The sequence below is a fragment of the Haplochromis burtoni genome, unplaced genomic scaffold (assembly GCF_018398535.1).
Source record: "Haplochromis burtoni strain Fernald_Lab_line unplaced genomic scaffold, NCSU_Asbu1 Contig_112, whole genome shotgun sequence".
Taxonomy (NCBI): domain Eukaryota; kingdom Metazoa; phylum Chordata; class Actinopteri; order Cichliformes; family Cichlidae; genus Haplochromis; species Haplochromis burtoni.
In genome coordinates this window covers 1,590,806-1,601,719 of record NW_024582473.1, presented here as the reverse complement: position 1 = coordinate 1,601,719, position 10,914 = coordinate 1,590,806, and the positions used below count along the sequence as shown (strand labels likewise).

The 10,914-nt window shown below is 40.7% G+C and overlaps 1 protein-coding gene across 1 annotated transcript; it reads right to left on the bottom strand.

Moving 5' to 3' along the window:
• Window positions 1-880: 880 nt before the first annotated feature.
• Window positions 881-10,620, bottom strand: gabarapl2 (GABA(A) receptor-associated protein like 2). The gene is made up of 4 exons (XM_005928403.3): window positions 10,393-10,620; window positions 9,178-9,233; window positions 8,096-8,268; window positions 881-4,459 (listed from the first exon to the last, which is right to left on the bottom strand). Exons 1-4 carry the CDS (start codon window positions 10,424-10,426, stop codon window positions 4,345-4,347), a joined length of 378 nt encoding a protein of 125 aa, XP_005928465.1. The 5' UTR covers window positions 10,427-10,620; the 3' UTR covers window positions 881-4,344.
• Between the last annotated feature and the right edge of the window lie 294 nt (window positions 10,621-10,914).

The following is a 10,914-nucleotide window of genomic DNA, read 5'->3' as shown; positions in this document are numbered from 1 at the left end:
TTCAATATAAAGCACCTCATTGTGTTTTGTGTGCTATATTAATAAAATTGAATTAAATTCTTTATATTGTGTGTTTTTAAATATATGGATAGTTGCATAAATAAACCTGAGGTTAATGCAAGTTTTCGGTTGGATTTTTTTTCCCTTGGCATGAGGGGATTCATTGTAGTTCTTTTCCATTAGAGAGAAAGCTGATGTTTCCAGAACTGCACAATTCAATAATCAGATGAATAAAAGCACTACAAGCCAAGGGAAAACAATATCAATCATAGTTTAGATTCAAGAGAATCTTTTAACAGCTTCATAATTTTTGTCTGTGAGCGTTGGACTAATACAGAAAAAGCAGAGTTTTGTATTTGAAGTATTGATTCAGCCCAGGAGGTCCGATTAAACAGACCTTACAGGAAAACTGAACCAGGGGCAAACGCTCACTTCTTTAGACACACCTTGACCCCTTTTGCCTTCAGAGGTGCCTTAATTCTGTGTGGCATTAATTCGACAAGGTGCTGGAAACATTTCCTGAAGAAAACCACCCACAGTCACTTGAATCACCCATTCTGATGCCCAGTTTAAACTTCAACGGGTCATCTTGACCCTAAATACACAGTTTCTGCCACGTGAGTGGCTGATTAAGCCAGTAAATGTATTTTGCAGTAGTTAGACTTTAAAGGGTCCACGGCCACGGCCGACTTCGATATCACTGAACCTGAAGAACATGAATATCTGTCACAGATAATGTGGCACACAGTATTTGACAAATATTAGGATAATTTATTTATAAACTCTGACTCAGTAGATTAATGATCACTTCTGTGTATCTATGTGTGAATCTATTCCACTGTGATGTTTCCCAGTTGGAGCTTCAAGAGAATAACTCATGTTATCAGCAAAGACTATGGATTTATTAGAAAGACCAGGGGCTTGAGGGAAATAAATGAGGTGATGCATTTTAAGAGCAACAGTATTTAAAACTGTCCCCTTTAAAAAGAAGTGAGCTTGAACTCCGCTGTGAAGGCGTTGGATTGAAAACTTCATGCTTTTCCAGTAGATTAAGTCTGAAAGGTGAGGGCTAATGAAGTTAATCTACGTTGATGCATTATAAGACATAAAGTATAAAAAAAACTAGGAAATGTCAGCTTTTGCTGCATGGAGCATTTTTGTGTTACATCTTTTTACAAGCCTGTCAACACGATCAGTGCTCATCATTAAATCTCTAGGTTTTTATTAAAGTGGACGATTCTGCCTTTAATTGTGCGCCTCTTCCTCGGACCCCCTTACATCATCATGTAGTGTTTATGTGTATGGAGCATTAAAAATAGGGACACAGCTGTGAAACTCTACAGTGCAACCACCAAGTCAAAGACCGCACCGTAAATTTTACATTAGTTTTTATTGGTCAGGTCTTCCAGCTACCTTCCCTTTATCAGATATCTAAAATTTATTTATGTCTTTAAGATATGTTTTATATTCATACAACACTGATGAAATAAGAATTACCAATGCATATTGCACAACATCAGACAGTGAACCAGCTTTGTGGAGCGCTGACATGGAAACTGCAACGAGGTCAAATGATGGGTGGAAACCAGCACCAGAAACTACAGGTGCAACTAAAAGTTCAGCCTCAGAGTCATCCATAGACGCTCTGCAGTGGACGGACAGGCGTAACTTTCAGGTGTGCAAAATGAAGCCAGTGCGAGTCTTAAACCTGCCAGCAGGAGGCATCTCCTCCGGCCATAAGTCTGTGTGTATGAAACGTCATCCTTTGGCTCCATTGGTCTTTGAATTTGTTAAACTTTTTAAATACAAGTTTATTATCTCAGTTACAAGCTTGAAGTCATATTGAATGCAACGTGAGAGCTGAGAGATCAAAAGGCTGTGAATGCTTTGCAGACAAACAACACTTTACTTGAAGTTAATGACAAAGCACGGCGCGTCATTTCTAAACGCAGGTTTCACTCCAGCCATGTTTGCAAGCTAAAAATAGAGTGGGACCTCCGTGTTTATTAACCCGATAGTTCTCCCGTTGTTTTAAAATTCATATTTAAATCTCATGACACATTCAGAAAAGATTCTGTTGAATTGTAAGTTTTTCAATCACTTTATGGTGATTTTTTTTGTCACATTTTTCATTTTTTAATACTGTTTTTTTAATCCTTGCCCCTATAAATATAGTTTTACTTACTTAATTACTTTTTTTAAGTAAACCTGAATACATCCTTCAGCCCTGGTTTTAAGTGTGTTTTCTGAGTAGCCAAGAAGTTTCCGTTTTAATGACGATTTCATCCTTTCGGCTCTTTACTGTCCATTTTTTGAGCTCCCTAAAGTGAAATGGTGCAATGCACTGAAGTGTAAATCCCAGTTATCACAGCTCATTAATAACACAAAAGACACAGCAGGACTCGCGCAAAACAATTTAATTACAGATCTGTGAATATTCAATTCCCAGTCACATTTCATGAGGGATGAGGTTTCTCAGAAATAAAAATCGCAAATAAATAGCGAGCTCTTTATTATTGTGGTTAATGAGCCCATAATTAAATGTTAAACAGGATTTAAACATAAACGTTCACACGAGTTTAATACAATTCAAATAGCTTTACTTTTTAGATAAATGTCACACAAGGACTCGACTGCACCTCAAGACACAGGTAGCAAAAATAAAACACTGAATGCTAAAATTTAAATATTGGATTAGAAAAAGAAAAAAGAGAGAAGTTCACCCACAGCTGTGAACTGCAGTCACCTCCCGGCCGCTCACGCTTGCGCACGCTGGCTACGACGGTAACGCGACACTCCGGTCATCCATGTTGCACGGTGACAGACCAGCACATGTGCAAATCTGAGTGTGCAGTGACAACAAAGTTGGCAGGAACATGAAACTCTCAGTGCTAAATATACACCGCAGCTGAGTGTGAGCAGCTTTAATTTCCCGCTCAACCATAAATCGATGGTTTTTCAATGTGATTGTTGTCACCTTGTCAACTATAAATAGATCAACAATCAACGATGACAGAACAACAGTGAATCAATGTTATTTCAATGTCAGTGTCAGGTTTCATCGGTATTTCAATGCTGTTTCAACATTGGTTTTGTGTTGACATTTCCATCCTGACGATTCGGATGGTTCAGATGGAAAATCAACATCTGTTCAGTGTCTCCTTGCTATCTGGGTGCGGTCAATATGTTTGACTTGTACCATTACATCATTTATATTTAGCTAAACTCATTCACAGGTTATTATGAATCAGGGGGAAATCAGAAGACTGTTGGAATATTTTATTAGTGCTGTCAGTGTAATATTCATAGAATAACTCCCACTGAACATTTCAGAACTTAATGGGTTTGAACAGAAATGTTACATTTTTAAAAGTTCAGTGAATTAATAATAATAAATACCGAAGCTTCGGTTGTTTGTGTCTCTAAATTGAGGAAATATTCATTAAGGTTTTATTAAGTATAAGGTTGTTTTGTCATTAATTGTATTTTGTTTATATGTTGTTGTTTTTTCTGACGGTATTTTAAAACTTCAAGTAAAGTGTTGGATTTTTTGAAGCAGTTCAATGAATTCGTGTTTATCCAGCACAACATCCTGTGCGGAGAGACTACCGTCGGGCTGGGGCGGTCTCGGTAACATCCCGAGGAGTGGCGCCGGCTAACATTCACGTGCTTATGACCAACCTTCAAGCCTATCCTGGGCCTTCTAACGAGTATCTTTTGTCTTGTGGTGAACATTTCATACATGATATGATGAGCAATACAAAGAATGCGGGTAAGTATTCTAGTCACAGGATTACTGCGTCTCTTTCTCACTTCCACTGAACATAAATATCTGTGACAACAAATAAAATGGAGCATGACTGTGTCACATAATGATTGGTTTGTGCATGCGTGTGTGTGTGTGTTTATTAACAGTGCCAGGATGATGAATGGTATCTGAAGTGGCTTTAATGTACATGACTGTTATTCAGATTCGCGGCAGTGTTAAAGATAATTCTCTCAGTAACTGGCCTTGAAACGGAGATCATGATAAAGTTCAGCGTTTGTTTGTTTGTTTGTTTGTTTGTTTTACATCATCCAAGCATCTGGGGAAAAAAGTTTGTTTATTGTAGCAAACTCGCATCATAAATGAGCAGTTTTAAGTATCAAAAGCTGATCAGAAATGCGAGTGCCAAATGTGTAGGTGCGTTACCTGTGTAACACATGTAAAGGCCGATTTCTGAAGCACTATGCACCAGTATATGTTAAGCCCTAATGTGTCGGTGTGTTTGGGGTTTTGTGTGTGTGTGTGTGTGTGTGTGTGTGTGCAAGCGTGTGAGAGAGAAACTAGTAATCAGTTATGCATTAACCCTGTGCTGTATAAAAGGCCTTGTAACCAAAGGTGTTTTCTCCGCTGTAGGCCACGTACAGAAAGCCGTCCTCGTCCTTCTCCTTGTCGTACAGCTGGCCCATCGTCAGACTGAAACACAGTAAATACCGAATAGTTAGATGATGCACAAAACAGAGTCAGACATGTCTACAGGCTTTACCTAAAGACAGATTCGACACCATTGCATTACTGCGCCGAGTGTTTATGCCACCTTCATCTTTTTGTTTTGAGACGTCATGAGTGTGAGCTTCTGAATAACATGCTGGAAGACGGCTATCGGATATCCTGGTTTCTGACTCATATCATGACCATAATTATTAAATCAACTTGATGTTTTACTCAGTATCACTTCAAACTACTTTGAGTTAGCCCATTAAGTAATCAGGAACGTGAAGTCGCAGAGCAAAGAACCTCAGGAGTCGCCCCCTGCTGGCAATTAAAACAAATGCATATTGTGGAATAGATTCACTTTTAGGCCAACACTGTATAAAAAAAGGCCTGGGCAACAAACACATTACACCGACAGAAGCTCCTCGGCCTTGGAAACCCGTATCATTAAGCTCCTGGTGCACAGTTAATGTGCTGATGCCACAGGACTGAAATTCAATGAGACTGAAAACCGGATTCAGAAGCTGAGCCTGAGGTGTGGCCCAATACTAGCTATGTGCATTCTTTATATATAGTGCACAGGTATATCAAAATCCTTCTTGAAGCAACTCTCACCACTCTATAGTGACCTTGGTAATTCCACCCAGCAGTTATTTGGGCAGCTCCACCCTGGAGGAACAGATATAAAAGTAATTTGAAACTGTAATCTAAGTACCAGGATTTAACTGCATGTACTGAGATTTTGTAGACACAAGTTGATATGTGATGATAACTTGTCTGTGGTTTTGGGCATTTGACAATCATTCTAGCAAATGTTCCTCCTCAGGGTTCATGCGGGAGATCTGTGGATAGACCCACTGCCAACCCAAAAGGGCAAACCTGCTACGGGCTAGCCTAGTTTAACCCTCAAGGCCCAGATCGTGGTTTTCTGTGGGGAACCAATGATGGGTTTGCCTGCACTTTTCACACTGTTCAAAGTTAAACTGCAGAAGCAGAACTGCAGACCGTGTGCCTTTAAAAGTAAAAGTTAGCTGCAGCGTTTACTTTAAAGGTGGGAACTGCGTCGATTTTACAAGAACAACAACTAGTAATTACTGAGAATTACCTGGGAAATCTGCCAACCAGTCTAGCATTGCACATTTCCCTAGCAACCATATATCATATATGTCATGTCATATATGACAAAGACCTGAGCAATGTTAAGCCCTACTGTGTCGGTGTGTCTAAATTTCATTAGACTCACTGTCAAATCTGATAAAAACTACAGGCCGTCTGTTTAATACCTTCAATGGGAGCGTGAGGTTGAGAGCTCAGCGATTACAGCCAGATGCATGTTTTTGCAACATGAACATGAACATTCCTCACAACAGCTGATTTACGTGTGGAATAAATTCCTCATAAAAAATGAATTTAAGTTTTAAAAATAAAAAAGAGCCGCTAGTGGTTCTTCCTTCTGGTTCCATTTATCAAAGCTGTGGACTGTAGGAGCTGTGCTTCTGAAACATCTTTGACATCCTCTTGCTAAACAACTACTTGGAGCAACCACATCAGTAGAGACGATGCCAAAAAACGTTGTCCCAGAGCCAATCTTTTTTGTGGAACTGGTTCTAGATTTGGCTCCAGCACTATTGCTTTGTTAGTGAAGAGGTGGCATACGTGCTGTGGCTAGACTTTAATAAGGAGAGCAGTATCAGCGTGCTAAAAAGCACTCAGAAGCAGATTCCTTTGATAAGCCGCCTCTCTCTGATCCCATCCCGTCCCGCCTCCACCAGTCAGAGCAGATGGCTGCACCTACTTGTTTCTGATGGACACTTCTTCCTGTTAACAGGGAGTTTGCCCTCCCCACTTTTGTCAAGTGCTTCCTGATAGGGTCCCTTGTGATTGCTGGGGTTTCTTTCTAATAATGCAGGGTGTTAACCTCACAATATGAAGCACAATGAAGTGACTTTTGTTAGAAATTGGTGCTATATAAGTAAAACCGGATTTAATTGAATAAACGACGAATAGATGAGAGACTTTCACGCTGCCTTATGAAAGAAAGTACAGGAGCATAAAGAGCATAAAACAGCTTCTTCCCATCGACCATCAGGCTACTCAACACTCACACCTAGAAAACTGCTGATCCCTGTGCAATATCTACCTTAAGTGCAAAGCACTATAGTAAAAATAATATATGGTGGAGAGTGATGTGTCATGATTTAGAAGATGAATCATCGTGAACATAATTCAATGACCACTAACAATTACGGTGGACAATAACACGTCCACGTTAAGTTGCGCTGATGAATTGAATTATTTAACATTAGCTTCACCACTACGTGAGCTACATGGATATTCTTTGCCTCTCTGAAAGGACTGTGACAGCGAGCTCTGTCTGTCTGGGTCAATTTGAGGAATTTACATACACATTACCTCCTCTCTTCATTTCTTGTGCTTTTTCATGGTCTTTTATGGTTGATGGTGTAGCCACAGAAGAGAATTTTCTTCTAATACATACAGTATCACTGTTTTTAGTATTTACAGCTGTTTAGTGCCGGTAGGACACGTGACCCAAGGGCAACTAAACACAGGACAGCAAAGTGTCCAAAGAGGAGCAGTGTTTACACAGACATGACTTCTTTCTGGTGAATGGGAGCAACGCACAGAACTTAGAGGAGAGAAACAAAGTATCGACGCTATCGCACTAGTATCGCTCCAATACCAATACCAGCGCTGGTATCGATACTACCGATATTTGGATCGATCCACCCTTGACGCCCCCACCCCTTCTATAATATTCACCTACCTCTATTATTTCCATCTATTCCACTGTTTACCCATACCATTGATAAAGCTGCTAACATTAGGATTAGCCCCTATGTACTTGGTGTTTTAAATTATGATAATATATTACTCTTTTATTCTTGTTCATGTTTGTCTGTATACACCAAGTTCAGCTGTGCTTCCAGTTTCTTTGTTTACTTAACCTTACAACAACCATGAAGCTTATTCCATCTTAAAACTGGTGAACGTTTTGATCGAGGTGAAAGTGTAGCTTCAGACTCGAATGGAGCTGGATAAGAAATACTTCTACATACGATCCTGCTCATCAGTTACACAAGATGAATGGTTAAACACGTTTTAGGGAACACACAGTGCGCACATTACAGCTTTGATAACGTCAGGCTGTTGATCCCGGGTAAAATGTGGCTAACAGATTTTAAACATATTTATTTTTATGTATTTATTGCAGAAATTTTGCTGTAACTATGTAATGAATTCTGGCGATATGGCCAAAAACCACTAAACTCGAATCAGTTAATTCTTGGTTCCCAGGAGACATCTGAGTGAGGAGAACAGATGCTAAAAAAATCAACGTAACTCACATTTCTTTCTTAAGCTACGACTACAGAGTACAATTCATGCAATTCAAAGTAAATATTAACAATATACAGCATAAATATTTATTTCAAAGGTATTGTTAAACTCAAAAAAAGTTCAAATCATCTAACACATTTACATTCAATAAAATTATCGAGAAGAATGTGTTGGCACAAGGTTTTTTGGTCTCTGTGGTGCACACTCATGAGTTTGACCTTTAAATCTACTGACTTGCTGCAGAACGCAGCGCACTCTCACCTGGACTGGGGGACCGTTTTGTCAACAAAGAGGAAGATGGCTTTCTCTGAAGGCAGCTGGATGCGTTTCCTGATGATCCACATGAACTGGGCCACAGTGATGTCAGAGGGCACCAGGTACTTCCTCTTATCTATGTCCACTATCTGAGAGCCAGAAACCTTCTCCACTATCACCTGGAGTGCACACATTAACAGACAAATGCATTCTTACACACTGTGGTCATGCTGTGTGTGGGCCACAAATCTCCCAATACTGTAGCAAACACCTGCACTCCCTATCTGAAAGCTTCTGGCTGACCATTAAGCTTAGCCTTACAATAATGTCTGTGAGTGAAGGTGTAAGAACATGTGTCACCAGTACGCCCTCAGCAGCAAGGTCCTTGTAAGGTTTTAAGGTGTGTCACAATCCATGGCTGATAGTCCTTCTTCTATCCACGTATGTTTTTATTGCATTTGCAATTTTCACTGGCTGAATGCAACACCAAACGTCACAGAGCCATAACTGTGGCCCATCCCAGCTGCCATAGTGCGAGAGGTAGAGTGTGCCCAGGCTGTCGCTGCGTCTGTGATGCACAACATCATTAAAGGATTCAGACAAAGGAGGGAAAATCCCACTGCACAAGGGACAAGGCTGAAAACTAATTTTAAATTTTGCTCTCTGGGGTCCTCATGTTCTACTGCATTAGAGACAGACATGGCTCTCTATAGTAATCACTGCATGGGCTTAGGAATACATTAGTAAACCATGGTCAATGGAAAAAATAGACAAACTGAACAGACCTAGGCACTCTGCTGGGGCCTAACTTAATTAAGACAGACTGAGGAGAAATGGAAAGTTGTCCTGTGGTCATTTTCTGCCTGGATAGGCAGAAGAAAACGGATGGTGGTCTGGTCAATCAGAATCTCAAATTCTTTATGGAAACCGTGAATGTTGCATCCTCCGGGCTAAAGATGAGAAGGACCATCCTTCTTGCTACAGGCCTACAGCTCTGCTTATTTAAACAATGCCAGAGGACTGCACATTTACCCAATCCTGATGTGAATTTAGCAGGTTTTGGGTGACTGCCCTCCCCCACAACTCACCGGTACTCTGTCAGGATATTTGTTGCGTATTTTGGCTGACTCCACACATCGGTGCTCTGAAGGAGAGACAGGAAACAAACAGGAAGTCAGAGATTAAAGGGCTGAGCGAGGCCTCTTGGGATTCCTCTGGCCTTTCAAGCCAAGGCTAGTCAGATATATCGGCTCAAATGCACATTCAAGCACAGCATTAAGGTTGACTGCAGTTTACGCAGACAGAGCGGCGGATGCCTTCTAACATCAACTCACAGTGTGATCATGTGTGTTAAAGTGTTAAAGGCATTACTGTCACAGATCAGTAGTAAGTCACATCAGCAGCTTTTATTAAGTGATTATTATATCAGGAGGAGGAAAGAGCATCTATTGGAGGAAAGACTGCATGCAGCAGGGAAAACAATGAACAGAAGTCAGAGAGGATGAGGTGATGGGTGAGAAGATGTGTGCTTCATTTAGGTGCACACTTTCATTAGCCCAGTTAAGAGGCCTACTTTTGCTGTGTGTTTCTTTAAAAAGGAACTTCGAGATTATCTGAAGAGAGTATGGAGACAAAGGCTGAGGAGCAAAGCCGTTCCAGCAATCTAAATTTGGAGAGAACTTTACACCAAACTCAGTTCCAAATTCTGGCACATTATTAATAAACATAATAACACTTACACTGTTTGTGTTAGGTGTTACCAGCTCTGAATCACTGAGGAAGCCCTCTTCAGTACCCATTTAAGTTATAAGGCCTAGTTAAATAGACCCAGGAGGGGGTTACCCAGCAGCATGAACCAACACAAAAAGTTGTAGCCCTACTGCATACAGCCGAATTTGCCACAACAGTCCCTGACAGCCCTTAATCATGTTATTACCACAGGGTTTTAAGTAGTGATTACATATAGGCAAAGCAACATTAAATTGTGGGATTTTTAAATGCATTTTGGTTAAGAACATGCATGCAGTGGAAAAACACATTTCAGGGTAGGATTGATTGGATGCATCAGGGATATGAAAGGTGAGCCGGATTTTGACAGCGGTCATAACACTTGCAAGAATAATCTTAGCATTAGTTGCTAGCCATGCAGCATCAGCCATCATGGATTTATATGCTGAGGCAAGCAATACATTTCTACACCTATATGGGATGAGATGGCAACAATGGATGCGGAGAAAAAGACAGAACGGAGGGTGCGTGACATGACAAGATCTCTCGTTTCATAACAATCCAAACCCCTTTACCGAGGGAATGGTCCTCTTTAAACATCCATTTCATCTTTGCTGGATCCCCGCACTGACGCGTGACGGCAGGGTCGAAAGGCGGGCTTCTGAATCTGCGGATAATGTCCAAAAATCCAGACAAAAGCGGTCAAAACAAAACGTCAACAACCCCGCTGAGCCAGGAGCTTTCAGCTGTCCGTCTATCAGGGAGGTGACGTCACTGTCTGACACAGGGGAGGTGCTGATGGTTTTGGTGCTGCCTTCAAGTGCTCTCAGTCCAGCTACGAATGCAAGGGTGTCAACCATAAGGTCCGGGGGCCATCTTCGGCCGGGCAAAGAGTGTAATCAGGCACATTGGGGGGTTTTGGAAAATGTGAAAGATGACAAATATTGGACTTTTAACTGTATTTTCATACCTTTTACAGCTTTTCCCACCTCATAGCCATTCATAACAAAGTAATTAAGTAACAAATAAGCAATTAAATGATGCTCTACTAGAGCAATTTATTGATTTGCAAAAAGTCCACAGACAAAAAAAAAATA